The following is an 18582-nucleotide window of genomic DNA, read 5'->3' on the forward strand; positions in this document are numbered from 1 at the left end:
GCTCATAGCAACCTTCAGAGAAATTTCATGCCCTTGAAGGTTTCTGCAAGAACCCTTTTACTCCTTTCTTGTCCTTAACCTCCACTCTGCTAGACCCGCCCCATGGCGAGCACGAAAATGCGCCTGTCAGATCCCCAACTCCAGGGAGTGTAATTGATGGAGGTCCTCAGCTGCTGCGCTCTGAAATCCATCACCCCCTGGGTGTTGAGGCCACACTTCTGACAGTGTTCTCACAGTCAAAGGCAGAGTGCAATGGGGACACTAAAGCAGGATACCAAGGGGATGCCCGGGGGATGTAAGGCTCCTTTGATGGGTCACTGGCTCCAGTACTCCCCATTGGCCTTGCCAAAAACTCCTTGGATGACGAGCACACTGGGATGATTCCACCCAACCTCCTCTCTTCTCTAATTCACTGGGGTCTGACGGCTCCCCCGCCTCTTCTAGCCCTTCCAGATTTCCCCCACAGGCATTTCCCCTAATACATTTATTGCATGTTTCATTCTGTATTGACATTTACTTCTCAGAGGACTCAGACTAACACACTCCCTTTGGTTAAGAATGGGAACCCCCTTTTGGCCTCTTCCTTTCCGGGTGCCAATCCAGATCCCCACCTTCATTGAGCTGTTGGCAGTGAGGGGTGACAGGGATCAGGGGAGGCCTTTGAGGTGCTTGGTACCCCAGAGCAGAGGCCCGCCCTCTTTCACCTCCTTAACCAGGCAGCTGGTCTGTGGTGGCCGTGGCCCTGGATGGCCTCAGCAGTGTATGAAGGACGTGGATGTCTGTCTGCCCACACTGTCCGCCTCATTCCCTGCCCTTTAACCACCTTGGGTGGTAGGTAAATAAGACAGGCAGGTGCTGTCAACGGTGTCTGTATCCCTTCCCCAGGCCTTCCTTCTCCACTGTCAGCCTCCCTTTTGGTGGCCTCACAGGAGAGATGGGGCTCAAATAGCCTCTAAATTTAGGAAAGCAGAGAACTGCAAAGAATAAAACATCTGCCACAAGAATAAAAGCCAGGATAGGTAACGGGGAGCCTTCACTATGTTCCTTTATTTACTTATTTTAATTTTTAACACATTTATTGAATGTCTACTGTGGTAGACACTGCTAGTCATTTTTATGAATCTCCACAGTGAAGCCTGACAGGTCGTGCAGGTAGGTACTATTGATTATTAACCCTGTCCGGCTGAGATGATTTGCTCTGAGGTCATAAAGCTGGGAAAGAGTGGAGCCAAGATCTGAACAAAAGTTGTCTGACTTCAGAGCTGGTTATTCATTTAACATATTTACTGGAATGGCTTATATTTTTCTAAGCACTTGAGATGCAACAGAAAGCGAAACAGGTGAAGATCCTTGACCTCATGGGGCTTATAGTCGAAGCCGTATTATGCTTCCCCAACTGTCTTTGCCAGGAAAATCGTTGATTTCAGACACAGGCTGGGTTTGAACTCTTGCGCTGTCACATATTGTCTGTTATCCTGGGCAAAACACTGTGACTCTTTTCTCCAGTTTCCTTACCCATTTAAAGGGGGCTAAGCGGGTCCAGCTTAGAGAGGTTGCTTTGGATAGATGAGGCCATGTAATAATTTGTGGTAGGCTCTAGATGCAAAAGAGGACACCCCCTAAACAGTACATAGGACTGAAAGGTGACTTTCATGACAAAGTACGCCTGGGGCACAGGGATGGAAGTGGGGGTAGGGCACATGTCAGACTGTTGTGTGGTGGCAGTAGTGGTGAGGGCCTTGGCCACGCCAGGGGCCGGGCTGGCCACACGGAATACTTCCTGCCACTGCTGCCTGGTGGTGGCGTAGCTGGTGTGTCTCCATGGATGCTATCATCTCTTTCACTTCTCCCCAAGGCTTCCTCTGCAGTCCTGACAGGCATCTTGGAAGGATCTTCACTTTCTAGCTTGGCTAAGATATATTTAAAACCCTTGATAATACTGACCATGTTAATTTGAGCAATTTGACTCTGATGTGCCTTTCTTCATGTAGATTTCTTCATGTTTCTTATGCTTGGGGTTTGTTGAACTTGGATTTGCAGGTTATAGTTTTCTTTAAGTTTGGAAAGGTCTCAGCTATTTTTCTTCAGGAAATTTTCTGTCCCTTCTCTCCTCAGGAAATCCAGTTGGCTGCTTAAAGTCCGATAGCTACTGATGCCCTTTTCATTTCTTAAAGTCTTTTTTCTCTCTGTACTTCATTTGCGATTCCGTTGCTATGCCTTCAGGTTTACTAATCTTTTCTTCTGCAATGTCCAATCTTTTGTTAATCCCATCCCATGTCTTTTTTTTTTTTTTTTTAAATCTTAGACGTTAGCGTTTTCATCTCTAGAAGTTTGATGTGGGTCTTTTTAAAAAATTTCCATGCCTCTACTTCTTTTTTTCTTTTTTCTTTTGGCCATGCTATGTGGCTTGTGGGATCTTAGTTCCCTGACCAGGGATGTAACCTGGGTGTGCCCCCTGCAGTGGAAGCGCAGTGTCCTAACCACTGGACCACCAGGTAATTCCCTCTACTTCATTTTTTAAACATATGGAATACAGTTATATGTCTGTTTTAATGTTTTTCTCTGCTAATTCTAAAGGCTATATCAACTCTGGGTTGATTTCAGGGGGCTGATTATTCTCCTCATTATGGGTCTGGTTTTTCTTCCTCTCTGCACACCTGGTAATTTTTTTTTTTTTTTTTTTTTTGTGGTACGCAGGCCTCTCGCCGTCGCGGCCTCTCCTGCCGCGGAGCACAGGCTCCGGACGCGCAGGCTCAGCGGCCATGGTCCACGGGCCCAGCCGCTCCGCTGCATGTGGGATCCTCCCGTACTGGGGCACGAACCCGCGTCCCCTGCATCGGCAGGCGGACTCTCAACCGCTGCGCCACCAGAGAAGCCCCCTGGTAATTTTTGATTAGATTCCGGACATTATGAATTTTTCCTTTTCGGACACTGGATAGTTTTGCATATTTGTGAATCTTCTTTACTTTATTCTGGGGGTGCAGTAAGGTTACTGGGTAACAGGTCCTTTCAGATTTAGCTCTTACGGATTGTGAGGCAGGTCCAGAGAAGTGCCCAGTCTAGGGCTAGGAATCCTCTACAGCTGAGACAAGGCCTTCCTGAGAACTCTACCGCGTGCCCTGTGAATTACAGTTTTTCCGTCTGGCTGATGGAAACAGGCACTATTCCAGGCTTTGTGTGAACGCCCACACTACTCCTTCTAATTCTCTTGCACGGTCCTCTCCCTGGCCTCGTGTGCTTCTCTCACACACATGCATGATTAGTCCTCTTCTGGAAGCTGCAGGGGGCCCTCTTCAGGTCTCAGGAGCTCTGTATCTGAGCAGCTCTCTTCTCTTGGGTGCTCTGTCCTATGTACTCTGGCTGCCTCAGTCTCCCCGGACTCTCAGCTCTGTCTCTTCAACCCAGGGAGTCTGCCTGGCTCTGCCTGTTCTTCCTCCCTGTGCTGTGGAAACTCTCAAGAGAGTAAACTGGGGCGATCTTAGGGCTCACTTCACTTGTTTCCTTCATCTCACAGATCACATCCTTCATTGCCTGATGTACAGTGTTTTAAAGACCATTGTTTCCTGAATGTTCTCCACCCCTCTCCCCCCCTCCACCAGGCGGGAGAGTAAACATTATCTCTGTTACCCTGTCTTGGCCAGCAGTAGAAGACTTCGTTCAACCACTTTAGTTTTGAACTGGGCCAAGCCAAATTCCTGGATGGCTAAAGTCACCATTAGAAGATCCCGGTCCATCTCAGTGGATTTGGGCCCAGCCCCTGTTCCCAGGGTCACACAGTAAAGGCATTGTCCTCTGCAACCAGCTAGGTGTGGTTGGTATCACAGATATGTGATAGGTCTGGTTCATGGTCCCACTATGGAGACCTTAAGGATACAGCCAGGGCCAACACTGGCAGGAAACCAGCTCTGTGCTTAATAATGAGGCATCTTCTTGGTCTTGGTGAGGGGTTCCCAGAACATGGGCTTCTGGATGGAGTTGCTTCCTAGTTTCTATGTCCTCCATCAAGACATGTTTGCCCCAGGGCTCAGGTATCACTGTCAGAAGACAATAAACACAATGTTGTGTTAGTTTCAGGTGTACAGCAAGGTGATTCAGTTATACATATATAGATATTTTTCAGGTTCTTTTCAATATAGGTTATTACAAGATACTGAATATAGTTCCCTGCACTATACAGTAGGTCCTTGTTGTTTATGCAGCCAAGTTTTGGATGAGCCTGAGAAGAAAGCCTGGGGGCGCAGGTGGATGAAAGAAGCTGTGATTCTTGCCCCATGTTGGGTCTGTGGTCTCTAGAGCTCTGGGGACTTCTAACGGTTAACTAGCCTTCAGTAAGTGGTTTACTGAATGAGCGGGACTAGTTAGACAGTAACTTTATGATTGCCCTTCAAACTTGCTTTCGTTTCTTGTTCTTTTTCACCCTGGATGGAACCTCAGGCAGGTGTTATAGCTTTTCTAGTCACATTAATATAATCAAAAAATCGAGTCAAAAAATCACAAAAGGGCAAATGCCCATCAGATTTGAGTTTCTCCCCTTCCCCAGTATGAGATGTTGGGGGGAGGGCTTGGCTTTTATCTTGTTCCCTTCCTTTCTCTCTTCTTCATTCTACCCACCCCACTCCTAAATTGTAGCTTGCTACAGGTGTCAGAAAGGTCTTCCTTGATGGGAACAGTTGAAATCTGGTATGCATGCTTCTGGACGCAGCATATTGTAAATGTCAATTCATTTTCCTTGGCATGTATTTGGGGGGTTTCAGGAGACCTGCATTGCCCAGGTCTCTCAATGGCCTTCCTCTTGCACAGGCTGTCTGCTTATGGCCTGACCTCAGCGCCTGCTTTATGTGGTCCTGCCCCACACTCATCCAGGTGGTCCATATTGGCTCAGTCCCTCTCAGTCAAGAAGAATTTCCTACAGGGAGAGGGTGCAGGGCGGGGGGCGGGGGGCGGGGGTGGAAGGGAATGGTGGCGGCAGGTCTGGTCCATTGACACACATTTTTTCCCCATCAAACTCTGGAAGAGATTTCATCTTTATATTTTGCTTTTCTTCCTCACTCTGCTGTCCCAGCGCAGTAGTTAGCTAAAGCTTCTTGCCTTAGATTTTCTCCACTTCTTCTTTTTTTAAAAAAATTTTATTTATTTTTGGTTGCATTGGGTCTTCGTTGCTGCACATAGGCTTTCTCTAGTTGCAGCAAGCGGGTGCTACTCCTCGTTGCAGTGTTTGGGCTTCTCACTGCTGGTTCTTCTCTTGTTGCAGAGCATGGGCTCTAAGCGCATGGGTTTCAGTAGTTGCAGCATGCGGGCTCAGTAGTTGTGGCACGTGGGCCCTAGAGTGCGCGGGGTTCAGTAGTTGCGGTGTGGGCTCTAGAGCACAGGCTCAGTAGTTATGGCCCACGGTCTTAGTTGCTCTGCGGCATTTGGTATCTTCATGCACCAGGGCTCGAACCCATGTCCCCTGCATTGGCAGATGGATTCTTAACCAGTGTGCCACCAGGGAAGTCCCTCCCCTTCTTTTAAAATAGATTATTTTTTAGAGCAGTTTTAGGTTTACAGCAAAATTGAGCAGAAAGTATGGAGCGTTCTCACATACTCCCTGCCTCTAGAGGGCGCCCCCAGCCTGTTCCACTCTCAACACACCCCACCGGAGTGGTGCATTTGTTACAATCGATGAGCCTGCTCGACACATCGTTATCACTCAAAGTCCATAGTTCACATTAGTGTGAGCTCCTGTTGTCGTACATTTTATGGGTTTTGACAAATGTGTAATGACATGTATCCACTATTACTATATCACACAGAGTAGTTTCACTGCCCTAAAAATCCTGTGCTTCACCTATTCATCCCTCCCTCCCCCATAACCCCTGGCAACCACTGATCTTTTTACTGTATCCATAGTTTTGTCTTTTCCAGAATACCATAGAATTGGAACCATACAGTATGTAGCCTTTTCAGTTTGGCTTCTTTCACTTAATGATACACGTTTAAGTTTCCTCCCTGTCCTTTCATGGCTTGATGGCTCATTTCTTTTTATTTTTTGAATCCAAGGATAAATTGATTTTATTAAAAAATGTTTTTATTGAAGTACAGTTGATTTACAATGTGTATTAGTTTCAAGTATACAGCAAAGAGATATATATTCTTTTGCAGATTCTTTTCCATTATAGGTTATTACAAGATATTGAACATAATTCCTTGTACTATATACTAGGTCCTTGTTGTTTGTCTCTTTTATAGTAGTATGTGTCTGTTAATCCCAAGCTCCTAATTTATCCCTCCCCCACCTTTCCCCTTTGGTAACCGTAAATTTGTTTTCTACGTCTGTGAAAATAACAGACAGAAATTTTTTTTTTTTTTGCAGTACGCAGGCCTCTCACTGTTGTGGCCTCTCCCGTTGCGGAGCACAGGCTCCGGACGCGCAGGCTCAGCGGCCATGGCTCACGGACCCAGCCGCTCCGCGGCATGTGGGATCCTCCCGGACCGGGGCACGAACCTGTGTCCCCTGCATCGGCAGGCGGACTCTCAACCACTGCGCCACCAGGGAAGCCCGAGATAGAAATTTTTGTTTTGTAAATAAGTTCATTTATATCATAATTTTAGATTCCACATGTAAACAATATATGATATTTGTCTTTGACTTCACTTAGTGTGATAATCTCTAGGTCCATCCATGTTGCTGCAAATGGCATTATTTCATTCTTTTTTATGGCTAGTATTCCAATGTGTATATATATGTGTGTGTGTATACATATATATATGTACATATAAATATACCACATCTTCTTTATCCATTCATCTGTCAATGTACACTTAGGTTACTTCCATGTCTTGGCTACTGTAAATAGGGCTTCTATGAATATTGAGGTGCATGTATCTTTTTGAATTAGAGTTTTCATCTTTTCCGGGTATATGCCCAGGAGTGGAATTGCTGGATCATATGGTAACTGTATTTTTAGTTTTTTAAGGAACCTCCATACTGTTCTCCACAGTGGCTGCACCAGTTTACATTCCCACGAACAGTGTAGGATGGTCCCCTTTTCTCCACACCCTCTCCAACATTTGTTATTTGTAGACTTTTTAATAATGGCCATTCTGACCGGTGTAAGGTGGTACCTCTTCGTAGTTTTGATTTGCATTTCTCTAATAATTAGTGATGTTGAACATCTTTTTATGTGCCTGTTGACCATCTTGTTATGTCTTCTCTGGAGAAATGTCTGTTTAGGTCTTCTGCCCATTTTTTGATTGGGTTGTTTGTTTTTTTGATATTGAGCTGTATGAGGGATTTTTGTATTTTGGAAATTAATCCCTGTAGGTCACATCATATGCAAATCTTTTCTCCCATTCCATAGGTTGTCTTTTCATTTTGTTTATCGTTTCCTTTGCTGTGCAAAAGCTTTTAAGTTTGATTAGGTTCCATTTGTCTATTTTTGCTTTTACTTCATTACTCTAGGAGACGGATCTAAAAAAAAATTGCTGCAATTTATGTCAAAGAGTATTTTGCCTGTGTTTTCCTCTAGGAGTTTTATAGTACCCGGCCTTACATTTAGGTCTTCAATCCATTTTGAGTTTATTTTTGTATATGGTGTTAGAGAATGTTCTAATTTCATTCTTTACATGTAGCCAGGACAAATTTATTTTTATTTTTTTGAAAAGATTTGAGAACTGTTTATTTTTTATTTTTATTTTTTGCAGTACGCGGGCCTCTCACTGTTGTGGCCTCTCCCGCTGCGGAGCACAGGCTCTGGACACGCAGGCTCAGCGGCCATGGCTCACGGGCCCAGCCGCTCCGCGGCATGTGGGATCTTCCCGGACTGGGGCACGAACCCGCGTGCCCTGCATCGGCAGGCGGACTCTCAACCACTGCGCCACCAGGGAAGCCCTCTACACATTTTTTTTTAACCAAGTTGATTTTGTTATTGGTGTTGAGTTGTATAAGTTCTCTATATTTTTTGGATATTAACCCCTTATCAGATATAGCATTTGCAAATGGTTGGTTGTCTTTTCATTTTGTTGATGGTTTCCTTTGCTGTGCAGAAGATTTTTAGTTTGATGTAGTTCCATTTGCTTATTTTTGCTTTTGTTTCCCTTGCCTGAGGAGACCTATCCAGAAAGATATTGTTAAGGCTGATGTCAAAAAGAGTGTACTGCCTATGTTTTCTTCTAGGAGTTTTATGGCTTACGTTCAAGTCTTTAATCTACTTTGGGTTGAGTTTTATGTATAGTGTGAGATAGTGGTCTAGTTTCATTTTGTTTTGCATGTGGCTGTCCAGTTTCCCCAACATCATTTATTGAAGAGGCTATTCTTTCTCTTGTTTGTTCTTTGCTTGTCTGTATAAATTAATTGCCCATATATGTGTGGGTTTATTTCTGGGCTCTCAATTCTGTTTCACTGACCCATGTATCTGTTTTTCTTTCAGTACCATTATAGCTCATTTCTTTTTAGTGCTGAATAATATTCCATTGTTTAGAAGTAACACAGTTTGTTTATCCTACTATTTATTTATTTTTTAATTTTATAAAAAAACTTTTGGCGGCATTGGGTCTTCGTTGCTGCTTGTAGGCCTTGTCTAGTTGCAGCGAGCGGGGGCCACTCTTCACTGCGGTGCATGGGCTTCTCATTGCGGTGGCCTCTCCTGTTGTAGAACATGGGCTCTAGGCGCGCGGGCCTCAGAAGTTGCAGCACACAGGCTCAGCGGCTGCGGCATGTGGACCCTAGAGCACGCCAGCTTCAGTAGTTGCAGCGTGTGGGCTCAGTAGTTGGGGCGTGCAGGCGTAGTTGTTCCGAGGCATGTAGGATCTTACCAGACCAGGGATTGAACCCATGTCCCCTGGATTGGCAGGCGGACTCTCAACCACTGTGCCACCAGGGAAGTCCCATCCTACTATTTATTTATTATCACCTACTGAAGGCCTTAGACCTTTCATTCATGTGTCAAGTACCAGACTGTTTATCTCTCAAACTTCAGGGATATATACCAAAATTTCTACTAAGGCTACCCTAACTTAATATGGTGAGGAAGTGTGGTAGGTACAATAATGACCACAAAGATGTCCACATCGTAATCCCAGCACCTGGAAGTACATTAAGTTACATGGCAAAGTGGAATTAAGGCTGCTAGTAAGCTGGCTTTAAGAATTCCCTGATGGTCCAGTGGTTAGGACTTGGTGCTTTCACTGCCGAGGGTGTGGGCTCGGTCCCAGGTCAGAGAACTGAGATCCCGCAAGCCTTGTGACACAGCTAAATAAATAAATAAGCTGGCTTTAAGATACAGAAACTATCCTGGATTATCTGGGTGGGCCCAATGTAAGAGGCCTTAAAAGTGGAAGCAGGAGGCAGAAGACTCAATGTCAGAGTGATGGGTTGTGTTAAAAACCCAACCTGTGGACACTGGCTCTGAGCCAAGCAAAGTGGGTGGTGAGAAGGGGGTGTAGTTTCCCAAAGGAGGAGGACTCTTCGTATCACAAATGGAGATGGGAATGATGCTGGGGAAAAGACACAGGAGTTGTCCCATTCAATACTTATATAAATATATACACAGTTATAGTTAGGTATAGCTATGGATATAGATGTAAATACATATATACATACATGTAGATAGGAAGAATGAACTGTGTGTACAGCTTTTTTTTTCTGTATGGTAGATAGTTTTTTTTTTTCTTTTCACTCACCTGGATTTTTTTCTGTAATGAATATCATTAATAAAGAAATAAAAGATACAAAAGGAAACTATGCATACTTTTCCCAAGAGCCCTGTGTTACTTTCCTGCCGTGAATTTGCCCTCTCACTAAGGACACAGGCAAGGGCTCTCTGACCCGGATAGTTCAGAGCAGCCTCCTCTACCTGGCACACAGTGATCCTTCCATGCAGCCAGGAGGCTCCCCCATATCCATACCACATTATTTATGATCGCACCTGACGTAACTGCCTGTTCACTGAGGTCTAGCCCATTGTCACCGTGCCAGAGAAACATTGCCCTCACACAATGTTCTAAAAAAGAGGAACTCATTCCCAGGGTCAAGGGAGAGCTGAGGAGGCCCCCTATGGTCTTGGGAAAGTCTTCCCTTCTCCCTGGGATGATGGATGCCGTGTTTTCCCAAGAGAAGCACTGTTTCTGAGGGCAGGGTCCATGGTTTTCTTTCTCTTTGCAGCTGGTGCAGAGCAGGCATTCTAGAGGAAAGGATGGATGAAGGGCCTCACCTACCATTTCTTTCTTCTTGGTTTCTCTGCCCTATCCCCTGTTCCCAGGGCACACATCCAGAGGGGGGCATGGAATCCTTTGGTTATCTGGCATCTGCTGGTCAAATACCGCATCACATTATATACAGGAGTCCCCTATGAATCAGCCTGACCAGCTGTCGTAACTGTCTCCTTTCTCATCTCATTCTCCCCTCCCCTCCATTCCTCCCAGCCTCCTCCAACCCCTCTCCCTGGTTTGTTGTCTACTTTAGTTTCCTCTGTGCCTTGCATGGAGGGACTCAGATCACCACTCCTTGGAGATGACCCCCAGCACTGCTGGGGCATTTCAAACAGCCCGGGTCTCTTTTCCACTCCCATTGATTATGCCTATGGTCTACCTCCAAGCATAAGGAGAGTCCCAACCAGAGAAGGGGAGAGTGGCCAAACTGTTTCCTTCCTCCATCCTTATCCAGAGGAGGCCTTAGAACCCCAGGAGCATGGCAGTGGGGCAACAGAAAAATGAGCACTGACTTCCCCCTCTCTCATCACAGCAGTGATTTTTGGTCACTCTAGATCTGGCCCAAAGTTCCTCCTCTGTTTGGAAGAGCGGGGATCTCCTAAATGTCTGGGAGAATTGCCCTCCTTCCTGGCTGGAAAGTGAGGCTGAGGCACCCACCTCCCACTTGGTCTTTTCTGGGAGACTGCTCAGGAAATACCTGCGGATAAGCATGGCCAGAGGAAAATAGCTCATGACCCACATCTTCCCTGCAAAGTGGGAAATGAAACTCCTCATGGTCAGGACTTTTACAGAAACCACCTCTGAAACCCCAGAGGGCCCAGAGGATTGCGGTTGCTTCTTGCCTATCTTCCTCATGCTGGATCAGCCTTTTGTACAGCTATCAGCAGGACACCTACCTGAAGCCTCCATTTCCATCACTTGGAGTAAATGCCCCCCAAGCCCAGTCCCATCTTACGCAGTGAGTCCCGTCCCAGCTTGGCGAGGCTTCCAGATCCTTTCCTGGGACCACTGGGAGGGCACACGGGCATTCTACCAATCACTCATGCTACATAACGGAAGAGGTTGGGGAAAGTCAACTTTTCAACAGAGAGGGAAGGGGACAGGCATTCCAAGGTGTTATGTGGCAGCTGCTCTCCCTCAGATGCCTCAGGAGGAGACCAGGACCCCAGTGGTACTTTCTACCAAGAATCCAAAGTAACTTGGATTCTTCTCCATCCCCAGGCCCTGGGACGTGGATGTGAGGCCAGGAACCAGGAGCAGAAGGGCTGACGTGATCCTGGGATTAGGCTGGGTAACAAGCATGAGAGCCCAGAAACAGAACATTCTGACTCCTTCTGAGCCCTGGTAGAACCAAGGCTCTTCAACTAGGTGAGTGGCTTTAAGAGAACAGGCGTGGTTATAAATGTTCAGAGACTGGCAGTGAATTAGGAGTGAGGCCTTCAGCTTGTGGGATTAGCTAACGTCAAAGCTTAGAGCAGACGGCAGGCCTGGACGTTATGTGGGTAGGGAGGAAATGAGACAGGATGAAAGGAACACCATCCTTGTGATCCAGCTTCCTTCCCAACACTTGGAAAGGGTGGTGTGGAGTCCTCTCCGGTTTCCCTCAACCAGTCAGAGAAACAGCTCTAGTCTGAGGCCTATTCAGCCTGGAGAGGGGAGCAGCAATGGGTCTGTAATCACAATGAACTGGTCAGAGAGGGAGCTGGGATCCTCTCAAATATCAAAGACAGTAGAAGCCTCTTCAAGTAAAGGTAGCTATCTCCTTGGCCCTGATCATTTAGCCTCCAACCTTGGTCCCTGACATCAACCTGTCATCCAGCTCCACTGGCTCAGGGTCAGTGAAGCCCGGTCAGGTTTCTAGTCCTGTGGCCAGAGTTGTTATGCATTTTTGGGTAAGGTTTAAAACCACACTTGCCTCGTGCCTTTACTGTGGGAATGAATGAGAACTGCTGGAGGCCATAGAAAGATGCAGTAGCTTCCAGAAGACAGATTCCAGTCCACAGGCTGGAATCTCAGAGTTGAATAATGATCAGCCATCAATTATTCTATTCATTTCTCTTTCATCTATTCATCCATCTTCCATCCATCCATCCACCCACCCATCCATCCATCCATCCATTTTCCATCCATCCATCTTCCATCTATCTATCCATTCATCCATCCATCCATCAATCCATCCAATTATCTGGACTGACTTCCTTCTTTTTCTCCTTTCCTCCCTCTCTTCCTCTCTTCCCTCCTCTCTTTTCTACCTTCCAAGAAATATTTGTTTAGAATCTGTTATATACCAGGTTTCTCAGATGTGGCAGGTTTCTTCAAAGTGTCAGAAGCTTCCCAGGAGAAAACTTAGTCCCTCATGGAGCCCCAAATCAGCTCCTCTCTGCCCTGAGCATCTCCCATGAATGAAAGAGCAGCTCCTGGTCTGATATTGCTGGGCCTCCCGCATTGTCTGAGACCCTCACAAATGCAGGAAGCAGAGAGGAGAAGCCAAATTGTACATTTACAGTTTGAATCTCCAAGCCCCATTTTATAGAGGGATATTCTATCATCTAAGATGCCCTAAACAGAAGTAGAATATTTTATTGCAGTGGTCTGCTTACTGGTCTCCCTGCTTCCAGACTCCCCACACCCTGATCTCTGCCCCTCACCACGATCAGACGGATTTTTCTTCAGTGTTCCTGTCCTTGTCTCTCTCCTGCCTAAAGTCCTTCACCGGCTCCACATCACCTATAAGCCAGAGTTCAAGCTCTTTAACACGACCCAAAAGGATCTTTATGATCTGACCCCAGGTGCCTCCTTAACCCAAGCCCTCCCTGCTCAGGTCATATATTGATACTCTATACTCCAACAGTGCCAAACTACCTATAATTTGCCAGGCACTCCATACTTTCCAATATGCTAATCCCTCTACCCGGAACTTCTTAAAATTACTTCAGCCTCTGTACTTCCCTTGAACTGTGCATATTCTTCTATCGTTATGCTTATCACCCTGTATTGTAATTTATTTGCTCAGGTCTGTCTTTCTTACCAGATGGTGAGCCCTTTGAGTACAAGGACTGTGAGTTCTTCAGCTTTGTGTCTCAGTCCTAGCGCAGTGCCTGGTATCTAGAAGGCATTCAATATGTATTTGTGGGGTGAATGGATGGCAGGATGGAAGATGGATGAGAGCCGTCTTAGAAAAAGCTTAGCCTGAGGACAAGGTAGTTAAAGTGCCCATGTAATAGACCCCCCGGAGAAGATGACAAATGGCCTCTTCCTGAAAGCTCAGGCCCTTGAGGAGAGAACCGAGCTGTAGCCTAGGTGCTTAAGCCAGGAATGGGGAACTTTGGGATAACACAATGACTTCTGGGGGTCACTTCCCTTTTCCTCTAGATAAAAGGACTTTGGGGAGAGAGCTGGCCGGGAGCACCTGTGCCAGGAGGGTTATGGTGCAGAATCTGCTCAGGGCTCTGTGCCCAAACCCACAGTTTGCTGGTCCAACGAACACTCTCCTCTTCTTCCTGCAGAGCCTCCTCCCAAGACGCGTCCATCTCTGGTTCTGGGAAGACTTCTCACAGTCCGTGCTGCAGTCATCTTCCTGATGCTGGTCCTGGTCGCCTCCGTCCTGCTGCAGGCCATTCTCTGTAAGTCCTCAGCTTCCACCTGGGCTCCATCCTTCCCCACGGCCAGTCGGCTCCCTCTCTCCCCCGCTCTCTGGTGGTCTCTCCTGCCTCTGGCTTTTTCATTTGTCTTGTTTCCCCTCTTTCCATGTGCAGTCAGAGAGTCCCCTCCCACCTCCACACCCCCGCCGTCCCCCATAAGATGAGTTGCTGCTCCTTCCTTTCCAATTCCGGGGAGGTTTTCCTGACAGGGATCAGCATGCTTGTGCTCTAGGACACGCTCTTTTGTCCCCAAGAAATGTTCGCCCATCTTCAACCTGTGTCATTTCCTCCTTCCTCTCTGAGTTTCGTGTCCCTTTGATCGAGAGCCTTGTGGGTAGCCCCCAACAGTGAGCATGATGTTTCCTGACCCGACAAGGGATGGTGTCCCAACTGTATCCTCAGCCCCAACTGACTAGATGGAGAACCTGGCCAACAGGTTAGGGCTAGGGTTATGGTTAGTGTTAGGGATCACTGCCCCCCCACCACAGGACCCCTTCTCTTCACTCTCCTGCTCCCACAAAGGTCATGTCAAGGGAGACTTCCTACTTCTTCATTGGATGTGTGATGTATCTTTCTCCCTCTTCTGGCTTTGCCAAGCCTCGTGGCCTCTGCTTCTTCTTCCTCTCATTAGGTCTCCAGAAAGCAGGTGGAGGGAACATCTGCACTCTCCCTTCAAGGCCTTGGGACATATTTGGTCTTGGACTTGGAGGGTCTGAGCAGAGTCTCCTCTGCTTTGAGCCCACTTGGCTTATTTTTGGTTTCCTCTATGGCACGTAAGCCTGTGGCCTGAACAGAGTGTGACAGGGGGTGGGACAAGGGAAGAGAAGAAGTGGTTTCATAATTCTCCCTTTTTGTAGTCTCTGGAGAAGAGATCACCTCCAGATTAGAAGTCTGCATAGGCTCTCCCTTCCATAGCCGCGAGGGGCTTATGGGTAGTCATAAGCCGTGAGGCCCAGAGGGACATGGGAAGTATGACAAAGGGGTGTTTGAAGGCATCCCTTTACCAAATGCGCCGTGAACATGCAAAGAAAATTTAGAACTGGATTCTAACCCCCTCTTCTGCTTACCCGTGAGAGCCTCTAACAGAGAGCCCGTGTTTTGTCGATCTTTGCATGATCTGCCTCTCCCAGAGTTCCTGGTGCACGGAAGGTGCCCATCGCATGTTTGTTGAATGAATTCATTATGAATGAGGGAGGGTAGGCAACTGCTCCTTGGGTTGGGTCCTTGGGAAGCTTGAGCCCATCCCTTCCCTCCCCTTCCTTTTATTACCCTGGCAACAGCCCCACTCCAGTCCCTGGGGATCCCCTTGGCTGACCTCTTGACTGTCTCATATCCAGATCCTTGGTTTTGGGCACAGTATCAGATGTCAAGACCAATGCCCAGTTGCTGAAAGGTCGTGTGGACAACATCAGCACCCTGAGTTCTGAAATAAAGAGGAATAGAGGTGGCGTGGCGGCAGCTGGCATTCAGGTCCAGATGGTGAGTGCCAGCCTGGATCGTATGCGTTCTCAGATCCGGAGGTTGGAAACCAGCGTGAAGGAAGCCAATGCACGGCTGCAGGTGCTAACAAGTAGTTGGGAAGAAGTCGATAAGTTCAATGCCCAAATCCCGGAGCTGAAAAGAGATTTGGATAAAGCCAGTGCTTTAAATGCAAAGGTCCGGGGACTCCAGAGACGTTTGGAGAATGTCAGCCAGTTGTTCCAACAACAAAGTAAGTGACTCAGAAAAGAACATTGCAAGTTGACCAGTGGCCCGTGGGACCTTGCCACTCTTAGGCATGACATCACTGGGCTGGTGTGTGTGAAGGGAAGGGAGAGAGGAGCAGGGCAGCCATGGCTGGAAAGTTAAGAAGAGAGGGCTCAGCACTGGGTTTGGGGAGGGCTTAGGGGCTGTTCAGGAGAGAAGGCACTAGGGACCAGCCAGGGTTCCCACACCAAGGCATAGAATATGAAGGCATTAGGGAGTCTCTTTGTCCTGATCCAAAGCCAGCCATTTTCCATTAGTCTCTACCTAGAGCCCAGGGGCTCAGACACTTGTGATGGCTAATGGAAAATTACTCCTCCTCACAAGAGAGACAGATTCTTGATTCAGCCTCTCTCGCTCTCCCCTCTCTGAGCCCAGAGGCTCTACAAATCTCAGTCAGACTTTCAGGATCTGAGGGAATGTCCCCAAGCTCCTACACAAGGACCCAAAGACCCCCAGAGCCCAGCCCCATTCACTCTGTCTCTGGGATCCCACTCAAGTATCCCTACCTAGCCAGCACCAGAGAAAACAGGAACACCAGAGTACATATTTCACTCTTGTTCTCTAGATGACATCCTACAGATGGTTTCTCAAGGCTGGAAGTACTTCAGGGGGAACTTCTATTACTTTTCTCAAGTCACAAGGACCTGGTACAGTGCCCAGCAGTTCTGCTTGTCCAGGGATTCACACTTGACCTCAGTGACCTCAGAGAGTGAACAGGTGAGTGCTTCCTGTGGGCTCTAGGAAGGGGGTGTATTGGTAGCTGTATCAGGCAGGATGGGCAAGATTACGCTGCAGTGACAAAAATCCCCCAATACCAGTAATTCTTCAGAATTACTTCTCACTTGTACACTGCATGTCCAATGAGGGTCAGCAAGGGGTTCTGCTCACTGTGGTTACTCAGGGCTTAGGTCAAAGGAGATTTCATCTCAACATATGTTTCCACAATTGCTGAGGTGAGAAAAGGGAACATGGCACATTGTGTGTTGGCTCTTAAAGTTTCTGCTGGAAGCAACGGACATCACTTCAGCTCACATTTCATTGGCCAAATAAATGATGCAGTATTTGTAGCTTCAAAGAGGGCGGGGTAGTACAATCTTTCCATGTGCCCAGAAAGTAGAAATATTTGTGAATAGCATTAATGACATTGTCTAACCCAAGAAGTCCCGTACCTGGTGAGGCAGAATATTGAACGAGCTCCTTTCATCTGGAGGTGGGCTAGCAGAGCAGGTGAGATCATGGGCTCTGGAGTCAGAGTCTAGAGTCCTAACCCTGTGTCTGTGGGTTCAGGGGCTGTCGTTGAGGATGGGTGAAGAGCACCCAGAGAGACAGATGCTCCAACTCGGAGTCGTAGCAGCACCTCTGCTCATTCTGTCTCTCTGCAGGAGCTTCTCTACAGGACTGCAGGCGGACTTCTCTATTGGATCGGCCTGAGCAAAGCAGGGAGTGAGGGGTACTGGTACTGGGTGGATGACTCGCTGTTCAACAAGGTCCAGAGTGTGAAGTAAGCCCCGAGAACCCTCCTTCCCAGACTGACTTTCTTGGGCCAGGGCATGAAGAGTGGAGTGATAGTTCCTACTGACCACAGGGTTTGTGATTCTTCCCCATCCTCGGGCGGCAGGAGCATTGAACAGAGATCTAGCTGACCTCTGCCACTAATTGGCTGTGAAACTGGGGACAAATTCATGGCCTCTCGGTGCCTTCTGGGGTTTGGCAGCATGGCCGTCCACCCAGACTTGGCAGGGACCTCGTTCTAAGTTTAGGTCTTTGCACTGTGGGTTCCTATAGGGCCTTGAGAGTTGTGGGCTGGTGTGGCCCTGACTTGGGGGGTGATTGCAGGCTTAGAGATTGACAGATCACTGGTCCCCTTCCTCTCAGGCATGGAAAAACTTGAGATGCTATCACCCGGCACCAAAGCTGGAGTTGAAATCTCTCAGTTATTCATTGGAAATATGTTTTTCTTTGTTTTTTTCCTTTCATAGGTTCTGGATTCCAGGTGAGCCCAACAACACTGGGAACAATGAACACTGTGCTGATATAAAGATGTCCTCATTGCAGTCACGGAATGATGCCTCCTGTGACAATGAATTTCTTTTTATCTGTAAACGACCCTACATGCCATCAGAACCATGTCAGGACTGGCCCCCAAGCTCAAACTTTAAACTCCAATGCTTGTTGAATTCAAGGAAATGCGGCTCTCTCCTTCATACTCCAGGGCGATTTTGAACTTTAATTTTTCTTGTTTCGAAATTGTCTTGAAGGCATCCGGGAGTCTATCTGCCTTGGCTAGGAGTTCTCTGACCCCACAGAGTCAGCTGAAATGGAAAGGAGATCTTGGGTTGAAATGGGAGCTGAGGGTGGAGAGGATTAGAAGTTCTCTAATTCACCCAGTGAGGTGAATCAGAACCTGCAATCTGGGGCAGCACCCTGGGGCGTCCCATCCCTTCAGAGGAGCCTCGTCTTCACTGCATGAAAGTTGCTTTGACCACCCAAGCAATTGTCTGGAGACTGAGACTCAGGGCTTTTCTGGTTGACTCCCCAGAATTCCCAGTTGCCTGCTGAGGTGGCTGTGTTCTCAGTGGGAAGAGCTCAGCTCTTGGTGACCCTGTTCATGCCATGTACCCACGGCCCCCTTCATCCACATCCTCTGAGATCTGAGACCCTTCCTCCCTGGGACGGGCTTGACTGGTTCAGATCTGGGGCTGACATGGGAATGTGTCTCCTTAGAGCTGGACCAGCGTCCATGCGCTTCTCCCTCCCCCTCACTCGCTAAACTCTGGGACCAGTCTGTCTGCCGAGCCCTTCTGCCTCCCCTCCTCTTTCTTCTGCATCTCCTCTCTCCCCAGAGGGCAGGGGAAGGGGCCTTCAGTGAAGAGGGCACCTCTGAGCTTCATTAGAATAAAATGCTGCCTAGGAAAAGGTCAGTCTCTTTTGTTGTTTTCTTCCCGTGGGTGCAGGTGAATGTGCGGGGAAGAACATCTGCTCTCCCGGACATGAAGTTCTGGGGTGT

The 18582-nt window shown here is 47.6% G+C and overlaps 1 protein-coding gene across 1 annotated transcript in view; it reads left to right on the plus strand.

Annotated features, from left to right (window-relative positions):
- Window positions 1–17862, plus strand: part of CD207 (CD207 molecule) — a 40840-nt gene extending 22978 nt beyond the window's left edge. Inside the window, 8 exon segments of the mRNA XM_029231607.1 lie at window positions 12894–12977; window positions 13695–13811; window positions 15167–15175; window positions 15178–15540; window positions 16141–16292; window positions 16958–17076; window positions 17555–17703; window positions 17834–17862. Coding sequence (XP_029087440.1) covers window positions 12894–12977; window positions 13695–13811; window positions 15167–15175; window positions 15178–15540; window positions 16141–16292; window positions 16958–17076; window positions 17555–17703; window positions 17834–17862 — 1022 coding nt within the window.
- The last annotated feature ends 720 nt before the right edge of the window (window positions 17863–18582 follow it).

The sequence above is a fragment of the Monodon monoceros genome, unplaced genomic scaffold, assembly GCF_005190385.1.
Source record: "Monodon monoceros isolate NGI ecotype Baffin Bay Population unplaced genomic scaffold, NGI_Narwhal_1 Super_Scaffold_19, whole genome shotgun sequence".
NCBI classification, from domain to species: domain Eukaryota; kingdom Metazoa; phylum Chordata; class Mammalia; order Artiodactyla; family Monodontidae; genus Monodon; species Monodon monoceros.